A 25,769-nucleotide genomic window follows, 5' to 3' on the forward strand; every position below is an offset into this window, starting at 1 on the left:
TTTATGCGAGACAAGACTTCTGTTCATTGCATTTTGTTTAGGTGCAATAGTTCATTACCCGGTAAGATACACAGCGATATTCTATGCATGTATTTTATCCAGAGTACAAGTTTGGAGATAATATCAACGGAGCCGCGTATTGTGATTGTGATTGTGCGCTACGTCATCAGCCGGTAGCCAATCAGCAGGCTGGGTTTTGCCGCTGTTTAGACCGCCATGTTTCAAGCACAGAGTGGCTTGTTTACTGTAGCCGCTAATTGCGGCCTTTAACAACACCTACCTAACCTAGCTAGGTTTTCTGTCCTGTGTTAACTTAAAGCATATCAGTCAACGACAGCTTGAAGGAAATTGTGAATTAACACACAATTAAACTTGTGTTTTAAAACTTTGCTAGCTAGGTAAGTTATCGGCTTTTTTTTGCTTGTTGCATTGATTTACTGTCCGCTAACCTCACCGGCTTTTAGCCGCACCGCACCACTGGCCAAACTTTGTGCGATGAAATCGACAGTTTTAGGGATATGAATGTTTAATTCGGACACTAAAGGTAAGCCGCATTTCCATCTTACGCTTTCGCTTATTCACTAGCTAGGTTAACCTAGCTAGATAACCGCTAGCCGGTGGTGTGTTGTTGCTAGCTCCGTAGCTAACCACTTGGTTCTGCGGCCAGGCTCGTCAATAGCTACTCGTGTTACTAACCCGATAAGGCGTGTTCTGCTTTTAGAGGACTTTCTGATATTTCTACGAGATAAATAAAATGTCAAATGATAGACTTAACCAGTTGTATGGATGTTGGCTAGCTAGCCATCTACCGTTAACAATTTGACCAGCCTACGCTAACCGCTAGCTAACCTATAAGTGACCTTTTTCTCAGTTTGTTCTGACAGTAACCAGCGATGTCCATCGACTTTGATAGTGCTGCTTTACAAACGCAGCATGAAGAGGAGGAAGAATATGATCAGGAGGATTACGCCCGAGAGCAGGAGGTGATTTAACATTTCTACTCTTGTCTGGCGCTTCAGTGATCTCTTGACATCCTGCCAATAATTCCGCAGACACGCCCATTGAAAGGTTTAACCACGCTTCTTTCGTTAACCCAGATCAAGAAATAATAACAGTTTGAAGGTGTAATGTACATACATGAAGGACAAAACGTATAGGGGACGAAATTCCGATTAATGGAAATCCCCACACTTCCCCAGTCATTGTGTCTAAGTAATGTAGGTGTTTGTTTCAGGCATGACTTTTTCAATAAGGTGGGAACTCCACTGAGGTGTTTGTGTTTAAAGATCAAATACTTTCAGTCCAGTTCATGTATGTTCTGACTCACTCATAAGATATCTGCTGCAGAAAACCTTGAGCCTGTACTAGTTTGAGTGAAGAGCTGTGAGGTGTACCTTCTATAGCTTCTAATGTTTTTTGGATTTGGTCTAAATAGAGCACCTGAAGAAATCAGGACTTTCTACAAGTGACAATAGATGGTTTGTTTTTAGACACTGCAATAGACCCAACTATTAGGCCTGATATTTTAACGATTGAAATTAGGTGATCTGGGAAAACCTATATGGATGTTGGTGCAGTGAAGAACTCTAGTCTTTTATTGTATTTTATTTTGAAGGGGAGGAATGTTTTTGCTCCATCTATTATTTAGTTTGTATTATTTGGTTCTTTGTTTATGCATGTTTTCCTTTTCTGATCTTTAATTTTGACTTTCACTCCATACCTCAGGTTGATATTTCAGTATGGCACTTGTCTGTCTTCCTATGATATAGAGGCTTTCCACAGGGTTTCTATGTACTGTATTGAAAGTGGGTGGTACTGTTTTTGTCAGTGGTTGCTATGGCTTTCTATAATGGGTCCACGGGTTGCTAAGTCTTGCAGGAGTTTTATAATTTATTGTTTCAGCTAATAATCTTTGAACATCATGTCATCCAGCTGCACAAGTTGCTGACTGACCTTCCAGGTGATATGCTGGAGGACAGTCGGGACTCCTCTTCACCTGACCTGGACTACTCAACTTGCAGTCACCCAGGAAACAACAACAACAAGAGGTAATGCTCACTGGGCCTTTGTAATAGACAAAGCAGTGCTTTATATCTCCATTCTTTTTTGCTTTACACATTTTCAGGTTCATTTGTAGTAGTAAGCAGTTTGTATTTGTTTTAGACCACAGCATTTTTGTGGACACTCTGAATGGTCTAATCAGCCGCGGCCCCTTTCTGTTGAAGATGTGAGTTTCTTACTTCCTTCCAGTTCTAAGACACATATGCTATGCTGTTATTCTAAATTCATACATCGTAACATTTGTGAAAATTATCTTTTGAAAGAATCCTCATGATGGGTATGATCAGTCCCATCATCAAGGCTGCACTTATGACAACACAGCATCACAGCCAAACAGCCATGTTCATCACCTCCAGGGTGGGATGGATCATCTACCGCAAGCCTGGGACGCACACCATTGCGAAAACTATCAGCATGAGTCTGAAGACTATGTCTACTCTTGTGATAGAACAGCAGAGTCTGATGGTGTTAACTTCTCTTCTGGTGAGGGCTATGAACAGGAAACGTACCTACACACAGGTGGCCAAGGCCAAGGAAAGCATGCGATTGTACAAAACCATTTTCAGGTGAGAAGTTGGTTACATGTTGGATGGTGTTGCTGTACTTGAGCTGAATAAAGTGCACAATATAGATGATCTGGATCATGTCTGCAGTTAGGCTGACATATTCCTTTCCCATTTAATTTCCAGAATTTTGATAATGGAATAACTGAGAGCAAAGATGTCGATACTTACAAAGTCAGCTACCACCCGCATAAACCACCAAGTGCCCCAAAGATGTTCAGCACCCAGGCGTCTCATCAAAATGGCCACTTTAACCAGCTTCAGAGGGATTTCCTTGACTCATCACCAAGTGAGTTTTATGGAAAACCTCAGAAAAAACCTCCTGCAATCATGTTCAAAAAGATCACCAACTGGTAGCTAAAATGAGCGGGGATGAGTAAAGAATCTGAACTGTGAAATGTCCTTGTTTTTCAGGTGCTGTTGATGCCCAGGAGTGTGCTCAAGTAAAGATTTTAAATAAAGCTCAGTCAAGGCAAATTGAGGAGCTGGAACAGAAACTAGAAGATAACAGGCGCAAAATGAGATATCTTGACCATCAGTTTGCCATTGTCAGAGGTAAATAAACACATGTTAAAGGGATTATTTGCATATGGCAGATTTATGCTATGTCATTTGTTGCAGAGGCCAATATTGCAATATTGACTAACAAACAAACAATATATTGAGCCAGAGCAGCCTTAGTTGAAATGGGTCCTTTCATCTGTCTGTCAGCAGAAAGTCACAGTTGAACTTTCCCAAGACTTAACATATTTGCACGAAGGCCTGTTTTGAGTTCATGGCTCGTTTTTCAATTGTAACCTCTGAGACACTTTCGCAAAAAAAACTAAAAAACCTTGATTGTCATCCTTTGCTCCACAGCAGCAGTTCTGTTTGTTGGGGTAATATTGTGTTGCTTAGAAATCGGTGCTTGGGGGGGTAATGGAGTAACCCCTTTGGGAACCAGTTCCAGTAAAATGGGTTGATTTTGTAATGTCTTTGGCTTTTTTTCATCCTCAGATGAAAAGGAAGGTCTGGCAGTGTCACTGAAGGAGTCCAGCTGTCTAATAGAGGAGTTGAAGGAGAGGGAATCTCAGCTAAAAGTCAAAGTCAGATCTCTGGAGCAACAGATCCAGGTCTTTACTGAAAGAGAACAGGAGGTACAAATCTATAGACACCACCCACTCGATTAAAATGTATTCATTAGAAACTACACTTACAATATCCCATCTGTTACCGTGCATATGCTAACAATGTTCCATCTCTTCATCAGTGCCCACATGACTTCTGTTAACTGAATATGTTTAGGTGGTAGACCACTCAAAACACAGCACTGATATTGGTATAAAAACTCGTTTTTAAGCACTACTGTGGTTGATATTTCAGCACAACACAACTGTGGTCAGTCTGGTTTTTGTTTTTTTTGTCAGAAACTGAGCAGTAATGAACTCTGCATAAGGTGACTGACAAACTATACGTGGCACTGAATAGCCTACAGATAGTATATTTATACCTGTAAGACATATGTAACAAATCAGCCAGAGACTGGCGGTGCAGGGAAGATTTTTCTAATAAATTGGCTGCTAAATATAGACTTATGGATGTAACTGCACAAAGCAAGGCCCTTGTTAACTCTGTGTGTGTGTAGAACATGAAGAAGCAGCATGCTGCACAGGCTGCAGTTGATAGCATGCAGCAGCAAATGATGGAGCTGCATCGCTCAGACACGCTGACACGAGCGCGGGAGCAGCATGACCGAGACATGGCTGTCCTGAAGGAGCAGCATGAGGCTCGAATGCTGGCCCTTCAGCAGCAGATGGACTCTCACGTACAGAACCTGGACCAGCAGGTTGGTGTGCTTGGGCCTAACATTTACCTGGGTAGCTTTCTCAATCAGTTTATGTCAGAGAAATGCTTTCCAGCTTTTGTTTTTGTAATGTTTAGACCCATTTCAAAAGTTTTTAAACGAAGAGCTTGTGTGAAACTCTCACTGTTTGTTTGATTTTATCAACAACGGTGTGTGGGTTGCTTTTGTTTGCTTTAAAAGTTGTTTTACAGAATTGGTCCCAGTACAGAAACAGTTATTAAGAATGTTAGTATTTTTTATAAAGTTTCAATAGGGGCTACTACAAGCCGCTACGGGCTGTATTGTTGCACAGCCAGAAAAGGCTGTGTGCGTGTGCGCTCACGTTTGTGTGTGCGCGTGTGCTTGGCAGGTGCAAGCAACCCAGAGGCTGCGGGAACAGGTGAGGCAGCTAGAGAAGCAGAGGGAGGCGGAGCAGGTGGACAGAGCTACAGTCATCAATGTCCTCACAAAGCGCCTGGAGGAGAGCCAGCAACAGTGTGCAAAGCTGCTTCAGACGGGTATGTTGGTTAGGGTGTATGGCACTGCATGGGCCAGTGGTCCTTTATACACACAAATGTTAATGAGGTTGTACCACTCAAAGGTCGTTTTGTTGCCCATATGTTGTGCATTGGTAAATGGCGTCCTAATTAAGTCCCATTATAAAGTTGGAATATCTCATCTTGTCCTTGTGCACATAACCTGCCTGTTTGCTTTCAGGCTGTGTGCAGGAGATGAGCCAGATGCAGATAAAGCTACAACAGGCACAGTCTAGCCGCAACATCAGTGAAAATATGAACCGAGCATTACAGGTGTGTGTGTGTGAGAACTACTAGACATTTTCGTTACATATCTGCAGAGGGGGTGTTGCAGCAGAAATTCACAGAAATGACACAGACCAGGGACAGCAATTACAATTTACATGTAAATTATTCTACTACATAAAAATATGGTATAGAAATAAAGATAAATTTAAAATGGGGTCCCATTCATCCAAATCCAAATAGTCTTATGTAATATCGGGAGTTACTCCTTCTTTCCCCACAGGAAGAGTTAAATGAACTGAAGGAGCAGATCACCTTCTATGAGTCTGCTGTGAAGCTTGGAGCAGTTGCTTTTGACTTGAACACAGACTGGGAAAACCACCTATCTGAGTCTTGCATAGATTTGGGAATCAAGGCAGTTAATAGGAACAATGGCAGGAATCACAGGTAATTCATTTATGAGCGTGTTGTCTTATACCATAGTGAATCATCATTCAATTAAATGTATTGATTTAATGTTGAAAAATTATTTAGAAGAAGCCTTCTGTTCCTGCTTTATTTTAGATGGGGTTAGTCAGTGAGCAGTGATTTGATTTATTATTTATTTTGGAGGTGTACAACTTATTGGCAGCTGATATATTATTTGCTGATGGGGGGGGGGGGGCAATTTTGAATTCATCACTATCAATTTGATATTGGAATTTCAGCATATAATTACAAACAGTAAGCCTTCTGTCTAATTTAGGCCATGATTAAATATTGTAGTTTATAAGAAAAATGCGGATAATCGGAAAAGGTTTTGTTTTGTAAAGTGCAACTTGTTTGGAATTTGTGCTTCCGGTTTTAATGTTTGGTTTTTTATTTTTGCTCTTTTGATGTTGGTGACTCTAGTTTTACAGTTATGTTTTTTTCTGGTTGCTTTTCACCCATAGACTTTCTTATACCTGCACCAGTTCAATGTATAAACTAGGACTTAACATTTGAGCAAGTAACAGTTCTTATGAGTAATGCATGTTAACAGCAATTGTGATCTCATTTACCTGTGACATGGCTATGTAACATTTAATTAATGATCAATTAATTAATGATTTTTAGAATTTAACATGTTTTACCCCCATATATAGACTATATAATGCATGTATGTTTAAAATGCATAAAGTTATAATTATTGGTTATAACAAGATGCTATCAGTTATTTATCAACACATGAAAATAAATCCCTAATTTATTTATCTATCCTTATCATTTGTTAGCACACCTGTGTTATCAGACTCTAGCCTTCCTAAGGGGGACTTGGTGAGAGAGTTAAAGAATGAGCTGCAGAGGTGTCTAGCTCAGCTGAAAACAAAGAGGCAGAAGATCTCCCAGTTACAAGAGGACCTCAAGATCTCACATGACCATGTGGAGCAGCTACAGAAACAGCTGGCTGAAGCTGAGAAGAATGTTAAAGACTCTGCAGTGAGAGCTGTCTCTTTCAGAAGCACAATGTTCACCTTCCAAATACCCGTGTGATTATTAGTTTCTTCAGTTTCCACCCTGTGTTTAGTGCTTGCACTTCTGTTCAGGTAAGGGAACGCTGCCTGGAGAAGCACCTGGAGCCATCCGACATGGCTCCTCACAAAGAGCTCGCAAGACTGGAGGAGGAACGACAGCAGCTGCAGAAGAGAGTAGAGGTCCGTGTGAGCTGAACACCTTTGCTGCTTCTCCAGCATTCAAAAGGACACAGATGTGCAGTTCAGTTGTGTGTGTTAATTGCGGTATGTAAACTGTAGGCCCTAGAGACGCACAACAAGGAGCTGAAGCAGAGCGAAGAGAAATTGAAGGCGGCCAACTGTGAGCTCTGCACAAAGATGAGGGAGATGATTCAGGAGCTGGACCAGGAGAAACAAGAAGCTGCAGAGAGGTGTGGATCTGATGGGACCTTTTAAAGAAAACGAAAAAAACAGGAAAAATGAGTGGCACTAGCAGCTTTGCAGACACCTCAAGGATTGCCTTGGCAAACTGTCTATAGAGCAGTGCCAATTTCTGCTCAAGACTTCCTTGAACATTGAGAAGTTTTTTTGTGTTTTTTTTTTTCTTCTCTCGCTTCCCCCCCCCCCCTTCCTTTTTGCATGTGTTTGTGCCTGCACACACTCGGAGGTATGAGAGGACCCAGCAGCAGTACAGAGATGATGTGGTCCAGCATGTCCGTGCAGAACTCACCCAGGAGCACACCACTCATGTGGAGCACCTCACTGCCCAACACCAACAGCACATCCAGCAGCTGGAGTAAGAGCCCTCCATAGTGTTTCTTTCCCTTTATGCTTCCGAACTGTGCAGGACATCCTTCTTAACAGCCACCGGTGTTGTGATTACAGATAATGATATTAATGATTCTAATGGTTTAACTTTGCACACTCTGTCCATAGATCTAAACTAGCAAACCTCAGTCAAGAGGTTTTAGCAGTGCAGGAATGTTACATTTCAGTTTGCAAGGAAAAGGACAAATTGGAAGAAACCCTTCAGAGCAGGATTGATGATGAGGAGAAGAAACTTGGAGAGCTTGAGGTAACTTACTTTTTTAATGTGATTTTTATTGTCATTTAAATCTTATTTCAGTGCTCCAAATGGAAAATTCAGAGGCTGAAAAGAGCCATTTTTTTGTTGTTTTTATTTCTGTTAATTTTGTGTCTCTGGTTCCCAGCTAAAGAGAAGAGGTGAGGCAGAGGTGGCTCTGGAGAGGCTGAAGGCTGATTTGGCCTCTCAGCACCAACAAGCTCTTGACCAGTTTAAAGCTCAGTGTACCAAAGAGAGTGAGCGTGAGATCCAGCAGCAGGTGTCCAAGCAGCTGGCCTCAGCCCAGAAGAGCTGGCAGCAGGAACAGGAAGAGGTCAGTTCTAGTGCGCATCGTTCACAGTGTACTGTTTTTAAAAGCAAAATTTACCAAACATTGTGGTGCTGGGAAAATTTCAAGATTTCTTGATGCAGTAATTCCTAGAGTATCGTTTGTATGGGTTCCTACTGTTTAGAGTTTGCATGCCTGTGCTTGAGTACCCATGTTCATGATTCACACAGCTGGAGAGGAAGTGGGCATGCAGGGTAGAGGAAGCCGTGGAGGGGAGTCATAGAGCCCGAACTGCCACCACCCAGGAGGGCTTCTCTCAGACAGACAGCACAGAGACAGCAACCCTGACCCTCTCGCTGGAGCAACTGGAGGCCCGGCTCAGCGCCCAGAGAACAGCCCTGCAGCGAGAAGCAGACAGTGCTCTGGCTAAAGCAGTGGGTGAAGCAGTGAGACAGACTGAGGGAGAGCTGCAGCAGAAACATGGGCAGGACATGGCATCACAGGTCTGCTGCACTCGCACAGAGTTAATCCAATGCGTTGTGTGTATGCTTTAGTTGCATGCTGGGCCATCTTCTTCTCGACACCTTATGGAGCTTCCTCTAAATGATCTTGCTTCATGCAGGTTGAAAGTGCTGTGTCAAGAGCGTATGGTCGCTGGCTCCAAGACCTGACCTCGCTGCCGGAGTATAAAGCCAGCCTGCAGACAGAGAGGGAAAAATGGGAAAAACTCCAGCAGCAACATATTCAAGAGCAGGTATGGAATAAATGTAATGTATGTTTTCTTACTGATGGACCACTGATGGAACCATTTACATGCTCAGGACCTCTACTATATGAAATGGCTTAGGTATCTTCGGCAAAAAAAGCAGCTGAAGACGTATGGCAGGAGACGATGGATGTGAAATGCAAGGAGCTGGAGGACTGCATGAAGAGAAACCGAGAGCTTCAGGAGCAGGTGCTCTCCCTGAACACGCAGCTAGAAAATGTCACTGAAGAGCGGGCGGCGCTCCTGGAAGCCGAGCTCTTTGCAGCCAGGACCGCATGGAATAGGGAGAAGCAGGAGGAGGTGTCAGGCTTGAGGTCCCAGCTTCAGAGGGAGCAACAGGAAAACCAGGCCCGGCTGGAGAGGAGCACAGAGCGGGCCTGGGAGGAGGCCCTTGCACAGAGCCAGGAGACCCTGAGGAACAAGGAGGAGGAGTGGAGGTGTCAGCAAGCACTCCGGTAACTATCCAACACGCAAAGGCGCAACATGGGCTGATGAACACACCGCAAAATTGGCCCTCGTGTAAACCCACACTGAGGAATAGAGACAAGATCCCATTTAAGTAACATTTTATTTTTGAGGTTGAGGGAAGAGCAGTGTCGAACCCAGGAGGAGGTACTGGCTGAGTTAAAGGAGGTGCTGATAGAGCTGCAAAACCTGAAGAGGGAGGCTTTGGAGGACAGAGGTAGCAGGGACTTTGGGGTGAGAGTCAGGCTGAGAGACCTGTGTAGAGAGGCACTCTCCAAAGCGGTGGCCCACACCAAGCAGGAGTGTCAGAAGGTTTGTGCTGTGTACTTTCTCTAACTCTCTTGCTTTTTTGGGTTATGGGTTCATTGTTTCAACAAGACAAAAGCAATCAGCATTTGAGTTAAAAAAGTTTTGTTCATGGTCTTGTTAAAGGTTTTAGATGGAATTAAACTGGCGTAGTCTGAAACATTCCTAATGTTCTTAAGGCGATTTAAAAATGCACGCACACAAAAAGAAAACCATGTTTTTCTCCATACTGCAGAGCAGTGAGGATAAGTTGAGGCATGTGCTGAAGGAAAGCCAAGAGCAGCACAAGAAGGAGCTCTGGGTGATCAGCAGTATGTGCCATACACCCTCAACACTCGTCGATTTTTAGTCTTCTTGCTTTTGGGGAGGAACGCTAACCTGTTTCTTGCTCTTCCCAGACTTTGCGGCCCAGACCAAGGACGGTGTGTGTAGCAGTGTGGGCTGTACTGAGACTGTGGCCAAGCTCCAGAAGAGCAGTCAGGACCTTCAGAGGCACCTGGAGAAGGCCTGTCGCCAGCTGCAGCGCACTGTCCGAGAGCACAAGAGCACTCTGCACAAGCTGAAAGGTGCCTAGAGCTTGAACTTTGATGTCTCACTCATTGATCTAATTAAATTTGTTCATCTACTGTGTTCAGTTGATGGTAGTTTCAGCCTCAAATGCACAGCTACTGGATTCTTGTCAGATACAATCTCATTGGCTGACCCTGTGACTCACACTTTTGCAACAATGTTTTGTTTGTTTGTTTGTTTGTTTAACATTCCAGCAGTAAACAGCGTTTTGGCTGTCATTGTAAACATTAACTTGTCATGCATAAGCAAGTGACCGCTAAGCAAAATGGGCAACAGCAAGCTTTTCAGAGCAAGATCCAGACGCTGAGAGGAAAACAATTGTGAAGTTGAGAGCAAACCTTTAAAACTGCACAGTTTGGTGAAATGCTTGATTGTTGTGCATTGTTGGTTAAATGACATCTTCACATCGAATTCTGCAGTTGGAGGACGAGCTGAGTGACCAAACCTACCAGACACTTGCAAAACTATGTAGTACCAGTTATTTGTGTACTTTGCCTTAATTTGTAATTAAATGTTTCATCTCCCTTGTGAATGCAGAGGAACATGAAGAAAACTTGCGCAGAGAGCGGGAAGCTCATGGAAAAGAACTTGAGGAGGTCAAGCTCACTATATGCAAAGAATCAGGGTTTGTACTCCTTCAAGGACATTTGGTTTTTGGCCTGATTTTACATTTTATAAATAATGTAGAAGAAAAAAAAGCTATCTGCAATCCAGGTAATACTAATTTATGACTGCTCTGTTACAGTGGTGCAGTCAACAGTCAACAGAATCTCCAAGCTGGCCTTGAAGAAATGAAGCAGCAATATATGAAAGCTGTACAAAAAATCAGAGGTTCATTTGTTTTTCTGACTCTTTCGTCCGAAGTGTTCTCTGTACTTCACTGTGCTAGTTGGGGAGTTAAAATTTTAAGTCAAGTTCAAGTTAGTCATTCCTCCATATACTAGTATACACTGGAACAGATGTCGTTTCTTCGGTGAAACCGCTTCGCTTGGTGAACCTGAGCACGTTGTGGCTGCCTAACGCATGTGTGCCATGCTGTGCAGGTGACATGCTGCACTACCTACAAGACAGCAAGGTCAGGGCAGCCGAGCTGATCAGAGCGGAGGTGCAGCGAGAGAGGCAGGACACAGCCCGGCGAATGCGCAGCTACTACCTCACCTGCCTACACGAGCTCCTGGACGAGGGAGGGCAGACCACCGGGTAAGAGATTGGTTTGGTCTTAGCTTGGTCTCTTCTGGTGGTTCATTCTCACCAGCATTTTTGTCTCGTCTTTATACTGCCTCATAATTCTCTCATTACCTGCATCTCTAAACTCCAGGGCAGAAAAGAAAATCATCAGTGCTGCCAGTAAACTTGCAGCCATGGCCAAAGTGTTGGAGACACCTCAACCCAAAAAGAAGCTTCAGAGGAATCCTAATGGTCAAGGTGTGGTGTGTGGTTTTTTTTGGGGGGGGGGGTTCCCAGAAATGTTGATGATGATGATGATGATGATGATGATAATAATAATAATAATAATAATAATAATAATAATAATAATAATATTATAGTTTTAATAGAAGTATGATTTTTGATTTTATTTAAATTTACAAATAATCTGAAAAACATTTTATTTTTCTTTTTGTTGTTTGTAGTACCATTATCAAATCCAGAAACTAATAATGAACATCCTACCACGGTGTCAGGGGCTGCTTCAAGCCAAAGCCTTCCTGTCATACCAGAGAACCATGAAGACTACGAGAAGAATCAAGTCCGTCAGATCCATTCCATTACTGAGACCAACCGTGACACCCAAACGGCCAAACTGAGAGAACTCAAGATGGGGTTCAAGACCTCTCAGGCTGGCTTCCTCGGGTCTGTGAGGGGCAGTGCTGCTAATGGGCTGGGGATGGCTGAACAAGTTACCCCCATGTCCCTCCACTACCACAGTCCCAAAGTCCTTGGTGCCTTTGCATCATCCAGTGTACACAGTGGTGATATTGGCACTACTAATGTTACACTGAGAAAGCAGAGCAGGGACATGTACCTAATAGGGAATGAGTCAGGGAAAGCCTTGACCCCGCAGCTGGCTGCAGACCCCTCCCTGGTTGAGGAGGCACCAGTGAGGGACGATGGCCAGAGTGACTGGAGTTTATCCAGTAATGGCTCCACCTTTACCAACCATGTTTACCTGACCACCTCCTACCCCAGCAAAAATGCAGATGCTGTAAGGCTATTGTCGGTGGCAGGTCCCCAAGTTAATGACCTGGACTTTGGAAGCACTCTAGGCGATAACTCTGACGTGACTGTTTACAAAGAGATTGTTAAAAAGCCAGCCTGTGTGAAACCAAAACGGGGCACAAGCATTACAGCCTCTAAGGTCAGAGAACCAACTCCAGGATCTGAGGAACAGAGGATACATAGACTGTGTCCAAAGAGCTTGTTCTCTGAATTTAAAGTACGTCAGCAGGACAGTGGGTTTGACAGTCCTTTATCCCAGATTCAGAAATGAATGTGTGTGCGTCGGTGTCTCTGTCTTGCAGTTATTTGACTGTGTATTGTATATTTTGGATTATAAATTCTCTGAATTTCCTAATTAAACTTTGTTTTTACCGTGTCTTCTAAAATAAAACATAGTAAAATGAATGGCAGCTTAGCATACAATCATCTTTTAAGTTGAAATTTGCCACTCCTGGCACTAGTTTTCTACGCTGAAGTTGGCGACTTAACTGCAGTCCTGTACCCTTTATTTGTCTCTCTTTCATGGGGGGACTGGTTTTGATTTAAAGGGTATATGTTGTAACTGTAATGCTCATTGCTGACTTCACTAGGAAGTTGAGAAAAAAGGTTCTCAGAGAAGGTAATGTTTTTTCAATCTTCAGTGGTCCAGTTTTGGGATCCTGTGCCTACTGGAGCCTTATGTGCCAAATGCACTCCAAATGCACACAAATACAGCTTGAGGGGATACATCAACATTTATATATGTATACAAAAGATATAAAGATGTCACCTTTCCTTTAAAAATGGTTATTCATTAAATAACAATAGAAACATGGCATAAATGAGCAGGAAACAAGTTAACATCAATTAGTAAATGGAATTGACTGATAAAGAGCTTATACAGTTATAAAATGTGTATTTAATAATACACAAATTAAAATGATTTTATTGTTAAATATTACATATTTTATAGATCTTAAATATCTAATTCAGTTATATTGCATTAACATCTTTGAAAACTAAAATCAGCCATGTTCCTGTAGCTATCCTTCTATAGCAGTCTAGTATAATCAGTGCTGACTGCAATTCCAGGCTCCATACCAGATATCACTTTTTGAAACTTTTTAGTTATTTCAAAGTTGACAAATATACACACTGATGTGATGAAATATTCATGCTGTGACCTAAATTGAGTTTATGAGCTTTTTTTTTTCTTCAGTATACTGTGCTTTTGGTCATTATTTCATAAAAACACTAGAAAGATTTAGCTACTGAACTGAAAAATAATTACAATACAGTAAGGTACAGTGCAGAAAGTGTGCATACAGACATGAACAAATTTGTTGGTACCCATCCATGAAAAAAGAGGAAGCCACAATTTTCTCTGAAATAACTTGAAACTGACAGTAATTGGCATCCACCACTATTCCAATTTTAGTAACAATCAAACTTTGATTTTAATAAGAACAAATGAAAATTGCAGACACAAAGGCAGGTTAGAGCCCTTAACCTGCTATTTTGTTGCAGCTCATTTAGAAGTAATCACTGCAACAAAAGTGATTGCTTGTAGCTGTCAGTGAGACTTCTGCACCTGTCAACAGGTAGTCTGGCCCATTCTACCTCCAGCTGTCTCAGGTTTGAAGGTTTGAAAACTTCATTTTTTTTTTTTGTCTATGAACGATGAGGTGAATTTGCAAAAAGTTCCAGTTCTAACTTGATGTCCAAGGGACATTCACCCAGGTGGACTGTGGCTTGTCAATATGCATTTTATTATATTCTAGTCTCTTTTTAACGATCTTTCTTTTAAGCAGTGGAGTCTTGCTCAAAAAGCAACAGCGCGTGATCCGTCACTGTTATAGCTTTAATTTGGAGTTCAGCTTGTATCTCTGGAACCTTTTTTACCGCGTTATCCTTCTATTCAGACGGGTTGATTTTTCTGTTGCAGGGAGGTTGACCACAGTCCCATGGACCCTAAACTCCTTTTTTATTTTATACTGTAGTCACAGGACCATCGGGGATCTTGGAGATGGTGCTGTGGCCTTTACCTTTAACACACTTTATAAATGTTTTGTCCGATCTCCTCAGACAAGTATCTCCACGGCTGTCTATGTTTCATGGTTATGATGGGAAATACATATACTACATAGAAATTGATAAGCCATCCTCAACAATTACATTAATAATAAAGAAACTACTGGCCATAGCAAAGGATTCTTTCTCTCAAAAAATTGATCAGTGCTAACTAGATGTCTATAATACGGTCATATTATTGTTAATGAGCGTCACCAATCCTGTGGAGTTTGCTTTCACTGCAAGGCAAAAATTCGTATATTTGTAATAGTTCATCATCTCGTAATATCGACTTATTTCGGTTGATCAAAGATTAGGCTTTGGTATACGTCCCGTCTCGATTTATTATTTCAAAACTTCGACTTGGCGTAGTGATACTTGGCCGAGGCAGTACGTTTAAATGAATAAATCATAATTATGGAATACAGATAATCAATAATCAATTCCACAAGCAGATTTGTCAGAATAAATAGAAAGTACCCTAAGAAAAAAATGAATATTAACATTTGTAGGCATTGTCCGAATCGTGACGAATTCTATAAGTAGCCTTGGTGATGTGATTTATCCCGACCATGCGTGTGGTAGAAACTTCAGCGCTATTACATCTCGAAAGTGGATTTGCGGTTCAATCTGGCAACCTGATACTATTACTGAAGCATGGGGTCGAACTCTGTGACGTAAGCCGACGTGATACTCTAAACACGTGAACTTGTTCTTAAATGCCTAGACCAGTCCGAAGGCTTATAGAACCCTAGAAAAACCAGAGGTTGTTTGTGACCAACTCAGCGTCGCACCGATAAACATGTATGTCTGGTTTACTCTTCTAGCCGGTTTGGCTTTTTTGCCAGCAATCGTGAAGACGCTATTTCCATACCTTTTTCATGACTGCGTCTATATACTAAGAGCGATCTGCTTTGGACTTCGGATAGAAATATACAAGAGGAAAACTCCTTTTTACAGTATGGTGGACGGGTTTGGCGATGCTGTGAGGAAGAACCCGCACAAAACGTTAATCCATTTTGAGGGAAAGACATATTCTTATTTGGACGTGGACAGAGAAAGTAACAAAGTTGCTAATGCTTTAAGGAAAGTTGCTGGTCTTAAGGAGGGGGACACCGTTGCCGTATTCTTGGGGAATGAGCCTGCTTTTGCATGGACTTGGCTTGGTCTTGCGAAATTAGGCTGTGTTGCCGCTTTATTGAACTTTAACATAAGATCCAAATCACTTCTTCACTGTTTCTCCTGCTGCGGTGCAAAGGTACTAATAGCGTGTGAAGGTAATACAGTTATAAGTGTAAAAAAGAAGAAGAAAAATCAGTGTTTAATAAATGAGTCGTTTGCATGATCCATGTGCAGTGATTGCAGTTCTTCCAGCTGAGTTAGGCCACGTTCAATGAACAATACTTTGAAGACTGCGTTCAGATAAACCAGCAGATTATAACCAATCTCAGTCAATCTGCAAACTTGCTGATGTAATTAGCGCCACATATATAATAGTTCTGTAATAACGTCATTAAGAAATTCACTGTACGGTTACCTTTCAATATGACAAGTCTTGACTGAATTATTTTATATAACAAAACACGATAAATTATTCATTATTATTTTAAGAGACTCCGGTCTCTCACTCTCCTTTTCACATTATGTAATTTATGCAATAATTTGCATGTTGTGAGTACATTTAAATTGTTCAGCATGTGTATTATTATATTATATATGTATTCTGCATATGTATTTTTACAGAACTGTGTGGTGCTGTTGAAGAGATTTTGCCTGCTTTGAAAGAGAAGAGTGTCTCTGTATACATTATTAATAATGACTCCAGTACAGAGGATATTAAGGGGATCCGCCAGGCAATCACCCAGGCATCAGATGATCCCCTGCCTCGATCTCTCAGAGCGAATGTTAATGTCCGGAGCACAGCTCTGTATATCTACACATCTGGAACCACAGGTGATTAACAAATTAGACCAACAGGGAACAACACATTAAAAATCCCCAACACAAAACAAAGTCTTACAATGTCCACTGGTGTTCAGTTCTACTTACATAAACAGGTGCAACCAATGGGGAGAATTCCCTGTGTGTAAAACACAAAACCATTTTACATAAGAAAATGAATGCAGCAGTCACTGTTGGAGCTATTGAATGTATGCCACACTCACTACTGACCTCCATCTCTGTGAAGGCCTCCCTAAAGCAGCTATGGTGACTCAGGAGAGGCTCTGGGCTGCATCCTTCTTCCAGGGCCTTTGTGGTGTCACCTCTGAAGATGTTTTCTACATCAATCTGCCCCTCTATCACAGTGCTGGTTTTCTTATAGGATTCACTGGATGTATTGAAAGAGGTAAAGTTTTTGCGTAAACCTCTTCGTTCTATGTTGATTTACCATAAAATATTATACTGTCAAGTCTACAACTCTGAGTTCACTATCAAAAAGTATTTTAATTTCATTATATATCAGAAATGAACACAACAAAAATACTTTTTATTTAAGAAAACTTTATGTAAAACAAAAAATAGATGTTTCATAAATCTGAAACTGAAATATACACATTATTTGCTTTATATATTCAAAACTGCTTCGAAAATATGCATTTCATTCAAATGCAAAGCATGCATGCACCTTAGAAAGGTGCCAAACTGCTGATTAGTGGATGAGAAATTATGGACCCTGTTGAGTTTTTCAGTGTTATTACCCATATAATGCATTAAGTTAATGTGGTTTAGCTAAGTATCAATCTAGTTAGTACATGTCTTTACATGTGATGTTTGTATTCTCCCATCTTGTCTTAGGTAATTCTTTTGTTCTACGGAGGAAGTTTTCTGCCTCTCAGTTCTGGGATGACTGCAGAAAGTACAACATAACAGTCATGCAGTACATTGGGGAAACATTGCGTTACCTCTGCAATGTACCAAAGGTCAGTAGTTTGTCTTTCGTTATAATTTATGCCACTATGTTTACCAGTACACAGGATGTATTTTTTTGATCAGTAAGATCAGTAATTATGCTATGGTCAAAGAATAACCGGGTGTCCAGAACTATTATTATCCAAGCACAATAATTGCTTTGTGTGTTTAATTTCTCTTTGTGTTATTTTCTATAGAGAAACAATGACAGAGACCACAAAGTTAGGCTTGCTATAGGGAATGGTGTCCGAGAAGAGGTCTGGAATGAATTCCTTAGCCGCTTTGGGAATATTTATGTCATGGAGCTTTATGGTGCTACAGAGGGAAATGTTGTATTCCTTAACTACACTTCTAAAGTTGGTGCAGTGGGCCGTGACAATATCCTCCAGAAGGTAAAGTTTTATTCAGTTCAAAGACCACTGACAATGGTATAAAGACACACATTTAGAATGAGCCGATTTCTACTTGTGTTGGATAGCACATATTCCCCCACGCACTGATCAAGTTTGACATAGAGAAAGAAGAACCTCTGAGGAATGCTGCTGGATTCTGTGTGCCGGTTACTCCAGGTCAGTAATTAGCAAAGGGGGTTAATTCCAATCATTAACAAAGATCAGTTATGGGAATTTTAGATTATTTATTTGTTTTTTGATATTTGTTTTTAATCGTTTATAGGGACTGTACTAATAAAAATGGTCTTATAGGTGAGCCTGGACTGCTGGTTGCGAGAATCACCACAAAGTATCCCTTTGTTGGCTATGCTGGAAACAAGCAGCTGACGGAGAAAAAAAGACTCAGAGATGTTTTTGAAAAAGGAGACCTCTACTTCAACAGCGGTGACTTGCTGAGGATTGACCATGAAAACTTTGTCTACTTTCATGACCGGGTTGGAGATACTTTCAGGTAATTTACCGCTGATTTTGTATATGCAGGGAAAAAATACTACATACTTTAAATCAAATGAAATAACTTGCCTGTGTGCACATGAAAAGAATTAATATCTCTGTTAGTGTGCAACACTGATATAACATGGACTATACTTATTTCGGTATGATTTATAGATGGAAAGGAGAAAATGTAGCTACAACGGAAGTATCAGGCATTCTCAGTATGGTGGACTGCATCGAAGAGGCAAATGTTTATGGTGTTACAGTCAAAGGTGAATTTTAATGCACAAGTCCTTTGAAGTTTTTGTAGAACACTCTGGATTTTGTGTATACACAAAGCATGCAATAATGTAATTAATTTATTCCTTCTTGAGGACATGAGGGGCGGATTGGAATGGCAGCTATTACTTTAAAGGAAGGAAGAGTGTTTGATTGTGTCAATACATGTAGTGTTGTTACCGACTACCTACCAGTTTATGCTAGACCCCGTTTCATTCGCATTCAGGTGAGATGTTTAAAATGTAATACTATTTCTTGTGGTTTGACAGGAGGGGGGGGGGAAAAAAAAACAAAACTTAAGTACATTTGTCTTTCAGAATTCTTTGGAAGTTACTGGAACTTTCAAAATGAAAAAGGTGAAGCTGGTGGAGGAAGGATTCAATCCAGCCATCATTCAGGATCCTCTCTACTTCCTTGACTTGACTGTTAAGAAGTACATCCCCTTCACTCAGGAAAATTATAATTCAGTAATTTCAGGAGAAATTAAACTCTGAATTTGGAATACTCAAAAGACATTACTTACAAAAACATCTTTTTAGAATTGTTTGTGTGTATGTGTGAGAGAATCTTACAATAAGAACTGCAAAAATATATTTACATCTTAATATCAGGGAATTTTTTAAAGTGCCAATTTATGTTGAACAATTCAGTAAGCAGTGATGATAGAATATTAAAATAAACTTTTTTGATGTGACTTAATAATGCACATTTATTGTCTTTTTGGAAAAATTCATATTACTTTAATGAAGTTTTATTCAGTGGTTTGGGATATTCTTAATTTGTTGCCAAAATGATTGGCTCCATGTACTAAATTGTATTCTCAGTACACGACTCAATGATCACCACTATGTAGGAGAAAGGTTAGTTTAACAAACGAGGCCTGTGACCCACCATCCCTAATCTCTGAATACAAGCATTTATCAGTCAATGGAACCAGTGCCCTTCTGAACCAAACCTGGGGTCATCCCCCCCACAGAGATAACTTTTAAAACCTTTGCACCTTTCACAATGGACACGATCCAATTTTACAAACTCAGTTCTCTCCCATGTCCAGTGTTGACATCATACTTTACTTTAAAAATGGATTTATTTATTAATACAGTGGTATATTTAGAAATATGCTGCAAAGAAAAAAAAAAATTAAAAAAGGGAAAAAGACATATCAAGCACTCAAGGAAACTAATATTGAGTTTAAGCTATACCCCCCCCCCCCAAAAAAAAAGAATAATAAAAAAAAAACCTAACAAAAACAACAACAACAACAACAACAACAACAACAACAACAAAAAAGTACTGATGTGCCTTAATAAATTGTTTACTAGTACAAAAATACATTTCAGGGCACACAATACAGCATCCAGTATCACAAATAAAGTAAGGGGCCACTCACCACAGTGGACCCTTCTTACATACATATTCATTAAATTATTTAAACCAAGCACTTTCCTATTTTGTAAATAAGAATAAAAATGTTTTGCTTTCGTAGTGTTAAAAATGCCATTAAGTAGAGTTTGTGTATATGTTGGTATAAAAATGTTTTCCCCTTTTTTAATTTTTTGTGACTGCTAAGTTTAGTTCCAAGGCTCAGGGGTATAACTGTAATACAAACATAACCAATGTAAGTTTTTCTTTTCTTTCTTTCTTTTTTTTTTTTTTTTAACCAAAAATCTTAACATTTTATAGAAAATAACAAATGTACAAAAGGTCATTTACAGCAAACCAAGGCCATATGCTAGCAGTATATACAGCCATAATTTAAACATATCCTAGTATTTTGTATATCCATTGACTTCATATGCATAGCAGTAAAATAAAGCATACCTGTTCATTAGCCTTGATTATTTGTGTGCTACATCCAAGTCCACTCACACAATAGGTTAAAAATGGTGACAGAATTTGAATATCCTTCATTATTTCACACAAGTTAAATCTGAAGTTATGACTTTTGTTAAATTAAAGTTGATATGCAGATAAGGCATCACTGCTTGCAGTGTAAAGATGGGAACGTTTGTGTTCTGAACTTAGTAGCAGGCTTCTGGACCTGAGTCATAGCACATGCATAGATCTCTAGACAGCAGGAGTTTTGGAAAACCAAAGTCAATGTCAGTGGATTCATCTATGGTAAAACACTGCTAGAAAAGGTCTGTTCAAAACATGGAGCCCATTGAAGTCAGAGAAGGGAGTCCATTAGCCACGAGCTCAAGTCAAGAAGGGGTTCTTCAGGCCAATCACGTCTCTCAGTGTCCTTCACTCTGAAGTCCCCCAAGAGTAGGCTCAGGATAATGCAGATCCATGGAGATCCATGCACACCCAAACCCACAAAAACACACAAACATGACCACAGACTTCACAAACAAAAAAAGTTTTCCAAAGATTAACTTTTCTGTTTGTGAACATGTATGCAGAATTGTAAGTTTAAAATTGACTTCTCATGTGTTCCCTTGTTTCATGTGAAATGTTATAAAAAAAAAAAAAAAAAAAAAGACTTTTCATAGGAGAAGTTACAATTGTCAAAATGGGATTATTTTAGTCTGTGGCACTGGTCATGCATTCTCTTAACAGTTAATTTAATAAATTCATTTATTTTGTCTTTTTTGCAAGCTTTCAAGCACCAAAAATAAAGCAAAAAAGGGGGTGGGGTGCAGCACCAGGCAGAGGTGCGCTCCTTGTCCTCTGAGTGAATTCTTGGGCAAAGTAAACTCCTTTCGCAAAACAAGAATGAATGACTACTATGTATTATGGAGCAACTCCTCAAAGAGGGGCAGAGCAGAGGTGAAAGGGGAACAAAGAGAAGTGTATTTCCTCATGTTCTCCTGTGACCCTTTCACATTCAGTAACAGACCAGCTGTCGCCCTCTTCAGAAGTGGTCAATGAGCACAGACACACAGTTAGCGCCCACTAGGTAATTGGGGTCCCCTGGGAGAGCCTTGTTTTGCCAGCATTTGGGGTCACCTAGAGGGAAATAATGAGGTCAGTGTAACGCAAATCTAAACTACAAGACTGTCAGAGACTCTTTGAGAGCTGCATTTTTTTGAGTGATTATTTTCTGCAAATGAATTTTGATCAGAAAAGGTGGTGTTTGTTACTTAACGTTTTACTTTGCTGGTAAGATAGCTCTTCTCTTTCAACACGAAGTGCCAAATTAGAATTAATTCTGTCTTTTCAGAAATGTGGTCTATAGTTTAATAAAGGATTAAAATTTGACATTTTATTTAAAAATTGTATCAATTTGTTCACAGAAGAAAAATACATTTATGATGATCAAAGAATGAGAGAAAATGTCCTTCAGCTATGCAAGCATTTATTGATTAGCAACTTAAGGGTCATGAGGGGAAAGAAGAAGAGAAGGGTTAACTTTAAAGAAAGCAAAACCCAAAATCAAGAGCGCTACCACAATCACCCCGTACATTCCAGAGGAAAGGAACCCGAGGAGACAGAAAGAGAAAGGACAGCGTACCCGACGAGGAGTCGGAGGATTTTAGAGCAAAAGACCAACCATCAGGGGTCATGGACGCACAGTGCGGCAGGCGCAGCTCCACAGGCTTCAGGAACTTCAGACCGTGAGGTCCACACATGACCAAAGGACTGAGCAGAGTTTCACCTACAGGTACACACACAGGAGCTGGTGAGCCCTGAACATGCACCCAGGCAGGCTGAAAATGTGGCCCTGGGTTATTCAAAGTGCAAAGGGCACTGGGATCCTTATTGTTTCTTATAGCTCTTCCATTTAAGACACACACCATCACTATTTATTTGATATGTTTTTCATGACACACTTGGAAGAAGATTGACATTCTATTCATCATCATGTGTGGTTTTACATAAAAGTTGCTGACCTTTCTCCTTGTCCAGTGGGGGCAGGATGCTGTTGTCTCTGCACACTTTAAAATAGATCTCTTGCTCCACGCTGTCTGGAATGGCCCCCTGGGGGATGATGATGCTCACCCCTGTCTCTATGGAGCTCAACACCCCACCATTACAATTAAAGATGCCTCGTGCTGTGGCAACCACAGTGTGTCCATCATCATCATCATCATCATCCAGTGCACTGGGACTGGAAGGGAAAGTGCTTTGTCATACAATGCTGAAAGTGCCAACATGAAAACAGTTATGAACATCAGGGTCCAGATGTGGAGCGCATATGATGAGATCTTTTTACCTGACAGGGACAGCCTTGGGGAGAGAATTAACGTTGTTGTGCTGATATTTGGGCCTGTTGTCCATCGTGCGGGTAAATGTATCCACTCCACTATCTGTCTCCATGGGCTGGGGTGAAAGGTGAGGGGCTTTGGGGTTGTTGTTCATCATACTGGCCTTGGCCTGTGTGTCATTGGGCAGAAGGTTGTGGTTGAATTTGGGACTCTCAAACTTGCGTTCGAAGGGCCGTGCAGAGCTTGTGTAAGGCTTGGGGACGTAGCGATTATAGCTGGTGGGACCAGGGATGCCCAGTGTCTTGGGTGGAATGTCAGTGCCGTTAACTGGAGATTTTTGGGTTAGGTAGTTGCCTGGGACGGAGTCGTCACGATTAGGAGGTCGGAGAGAGGGGAGATCTGGTTTGCCCTTGGGAGAGCTGTGGGGATCTGCCAGGGAGTTCACTGGGGAAAAAAAAGGAAGAAAAAGTATTAGCAATTATCTTTTTAGCAAAATCTGAATAAGTCTTTAAGTGGTTCAAAAACTAAATTAACACAGCTGTAGTAAAGGTTATGTAACATTAAGTTGCACCTGTGCTGAATGCTGCATAGGTTGACAGACATTTGTAGTGCAAGTCTTTAAACTCTTACCCTCTGTGTTGAGTTTGGGCAGAGACGTGGGGGGGACAGCAGGGCCTGCCTGGCCATAGGGAGCGGCTGAGGGGTTAATCGGTGGGAGCAGCTCATGTCTCTTATCCACAGGGCTCACTTTCTCCACTGACTCAGTCCTGAACAAGCATAACAGTGTGTTCACACAGTGCACACATAATTGACACACATGCCCACATTCAGAAGACACTAATCAACCTATAATGGCACACAGATTATACCTGTTGTAAGGGTATCCTAGCGGAGGTTGTGAGGGTTTGGGCAGCTCATGGAAACGACTGATGGGCTGATTCATGGTCTTGGTATCAAAGCTGCGGCGGTCAAAGTAGGACAGCTGCTTCCTGTAGTACTCCTCATCCTCATCAGGGTCATAGTGATTTGTTCGGACCACTTCCTCTCCTAATCGCGACTGAGGCTTCTGGGGCTCAGGGGCCCTATGGAGAGGTCAAAGGTGAAATGAGATATGAAAGCAGAGAGGGAGAGGTAACCAGGGAGGGAGAGCGATGGAACAATAAGGAACAATTACACCACCAGGGGGAGACATCCGGTGTGGTAGGTCCTACACACTAGCAGATCTTCGAGCAAAAACACACGCAAATTCCGGGTTCGTACCTCATCGTTTATGCTTTCCTGTTTTTTCCTAGAGACAGAGGAACATTATGACCTAGATGTTTACAAGTAATGGAGCTCATGTTGGTTTACCTGTATGCAGGCTTTTCCTGTTCCAGGTTATTGAGAGAGTTGGCTTTAAGCACGGGGCCAGGTACACTCACAGGTTTGGTGAGATCCGTGGGCTACAGCACAAAATTACATCCATTTAGCTAACATCACAGGAATAATCCATCTGTTCTATGACAAGCTGTGAAGGAGTTGCTTACATTAAGAAAGAAACATTATATACTTATAACGGCCAAGAAAATTTGTATACCCTGATCCCTGGTACATCTCCGGCCTCTTTGGCTCGGTCTACAGACACAGAGCGCTTGTTCTCAAACATCTTGACCCTGTTAAGAACAGACTGGGGCTTCATGGCAGGGTCCTCATCGGGGTCTTCTCTCAGGGGAGGTGGTAAGGGTTTAGGAGTGGCAGAGTGGACAGGCTCCACTGGGGAGAGGAGAACCTCTGGTTTGGGAAGGGGAACTGGAGGCTCTGAATTCAAATGTTCATGCTGCCCTGGTTTGTAGCCACGGTTCGGAGGCCCTGGGTTATATGAGGGCCTGACTGAAGCTTCTCCATAATACTGCTTCGGAGGGTCAGGAGAGCGGGGGGCATTTTTCGGGAACCCGTGGGCCTCTGCTTCGTAAGGAGAACGGGCATCATACACGGCTGGAGGGGGAGGAGGAGGGGCATCATCAAACCGAATAGGCCCGGGTTTACCGTGCCTTGGACGGTTATCGTAACCCATGGGAGCCTCGTCGTAGCGGGGCTGAGGGGGGCTGTAGTCCCGCGTGGGGCCGTCCTCATAGGGGGAGCGTGGCTCGTAGCCCAGAGGCGGCGGCGGCGGCAGCGGCTGGTGGCCCTGAGGGTAGCCAGGCCCGGGTAGTGGAGGCTGGGACGAGCTCTGCTGGTCATAGGGGGGCCACTGCTCGTCGTAGTGAGGCACACGGTTGTCGTAGTGCAGGTGCGGGTCGTAGTTGTGAGGCTTTGGTTGAGCATAGCCGCCACCATCGTAGCCGTAAGGCGGATGGTCGTACTCGCGGTATGGCTGTTTGTCCTGGTAGACGGGCTGGTGGCTGTAGGATAGAGAGGAAGGGGGAGCTAAAGACTGCTGCTGCTGCTGCGCAGGCTGCTGGGGCTTCATCCTGTGGTTCACTCGCACAGGCTCATCCACACTGTACAGATCCTTCTTATACATCTGCAGGGAGCACAACATCAATCAAACGCTAGATTAACTCCTGAGAGACCTGAACTGTGCAAAGAATATACATGTGTTTTGACGCACCACTCCAAAAATAACACAAACATAATGGCAATATATAAGAGAAGAGAAATTAATTAGATTAGAAACATACATTAGAACGATTTGTAAATCAAAAAGCATAATTAAAAGTCCCCAAGGTTAACAGAAGAGAACTGTTAAAAACATTAAAAAATATTAAAATCACATTCACATTTGTATTTTCAAAAATGAAAACCGCTTACAGCTGTAGTAAATATGCACTTAAGCACATTCTCTCATCAGTTTAACATCCAGCCCTACGTCTACAATTTGATAAGAAGCCCTTCAGTGATGACGTACACAAAAATATCCCACTGAAAGTCTTCGATTTTCAGATAGAACACATTTCTCCCCCATCTTCAATCTGGTGAGTAATCTTAAATTTAAGAAATAAAAATTTTATAGAATATCACTCTTTTTTTAAAAACTTATGTCTGAAAGGCTACTTTTCAAACTTTCTACTGGTAGCCTGAAGACAGTACGTTTGTAAAAGGTGCTCTCATAAATGATGCAAACATTTACTACATAAAGTCTTCATTATACATCTCAAT

The 25,769-nt window shown here is 41.6% G+C and overlaps 3 protein-coding genes across 13 annotated transcripts in view; 2 read left to right on the forward strand and 1 right to left on the reverse strand.

The window, feature by feature from the left end:
- The first annotated feature begins 89 nt into the window (after nt 1-89).
- cep152 (centrosomal protein 152) lies at nt 90-12,760 on the forward strand. Its single transcript, XM_027017128.2, has 29 exons — nt 90-544; nt 872-983; nt 1,933-2,048; nt 2,164-2,227; nt 2,325-2,627; nt 2,751-2,913; nt 3,039-3,179; nt 3,621-3,760; nt 4,249-4,449; nt 4,817-4,964; nt 5,164-5,255; nt 5,491-5,654; nt 6,461-6,665; nt 6,773-6,880; nt 6,980-7,110; nt 7,347-7,475; nt 7,616-7,754; nt 7,891-8,076; nt 8,262-8,534; nt 8,654-8,785; nt 8,879-9,252; nt 9,376-9,574; nt 9,804-9,879; nt 9,967-10,134; nt 10,676-10,763; nt 10,884-10,969; nt 11,182-11,338; nt 11,457-11,563; nt 11,770-12,760. Exons 2-29 carry the CDS (start codon nt 894-896, stop codon nt 12,624-12,626), a joined length of 5,037 nt encoding a protein of 1,678 aa, XP_026872929.2. The 5' UTR covers nt 90-544; nt 872-893; the 3' UTR covers nt 12,627-12,760.
- Nucleotides 12,761-15,160: 2,400 nt separating this feature from the next.
- Nucleotides 15,161-20,311, forward strand: zgc:101540 (hsFATP2a_ACSVL_like domain-containing protein). Its single transcript, XM_027017127.2, has 10 exons — nt 15,161-15,681; nt 16,148-16,357; nt 16,593-16,751; nt 17,201-17,325; nt 17,512-17,706; nt 17,793-17,883; nt 18,019-18,217; nt 18,376-18,473; nt 18,576-18,706; nt 18,798-20,311. Exons 1-10 carry the CDS (start codon nt 15,207-15,209, stop codon nt 18,972-18,974), a joined length of 1,860 nt encoding a protein of 619 aa, XP_026872928.2. The 5' UTR covers nt 15,161-15,206; the 3' UTR covers nt 18,975-20,311.
- tjp1b (tight junction protein 1b) overlaps nt 20,123-25,769 on the reverse strand; it is a 57,555-nt gene continuing 51,908 nt past the window's right edge. For 6 of the 11 annotated variants that reach the window (XM_035536634.1, XM_035536610.1, XM_035536632.1 and 3 more), the window contains 7 exons: nt 24,208-25,134; nt 23,982-24,073; nt 23,501-23,713; nt 23,262-23,398; nt 22,640-23,075; nt 22,317-22,534; nt 21,440-22,081 (listed from right to left, as the gene is read on the reverse strand). In XM_035536634.1, coding sequence (XP_035392527.1) covers nt 21,837-22,081; nt 22,317-22,534; nt 22,640-23,075; nt 23,262-23,398; nt 23,501-23,713; nt 23,982-24,073; nt 24,208-25,134 — 2,268 coding nt within the window. In that variant the 3' untranslated portion in view covers nt 21,440-21,836. The other 5 variants (XM_035536653.1, XM_035536648.1, XM_035536618.1 and 2 more) reach the window with 2 other exon arrangements.

The sequence above is a fragment of the Electrophorus electricus genome, chromosome 2 (genome assembly GCF_013358815.1).
Source record: "Electrophorus electricus isolate fEleEle1 chromosome 2, fEleEle1.pri, whole genome shotgun sequence".
NCBI lineage: Eukaryota > Metazoa > Chordata > Actinopteri > Gymnotiformes > Gymnotidae > Electrophorus > Electrophorus electricus.

Coding starts and splice junctions, on each gene's coding strand:
- cep152 (XM_027017128.2), top strand. CDS start 894: ATGTCCATCGACTTTGATAGTGCTGCTTTACAAACGCAGCATGAAGAG. Junction 2,628..2,750: donor TTGTACAAAACCATTTTCAG/GTGAGAAGTTGG, acceptor TTTAATTTCCAG/AATTTTGATAATGGAATAAC. Junction 9,253..9,375: donor AGGTGTCAGCAAGCACTCCG/GTAACTATCCAA, acceptor TTTATTTTTGAG/GTTGAGGGAAGAGCAGTGTC.
- zgc:101540 (XM_027017127.2), top strand. CDS start 15,207: ATGTATGTCTGGTTTACTCTTCTAGCCGGTTTGGCTTTTTTGCCAGCA. Junction 16,358..16,592: donor CTACACATCTGGAACCACAG/GTGATTAACAAA, acceptor ATCTCTGTGAAG/GCCTCCCTAAAGCAGCTATG. Junction 18,474..18,575: donor TTATGGTGTTACAGTCAAAG/GTGAATTTTAAT, acceptor TTCCTTCTTGAG/GACATGAGGGGCGGATTGGA.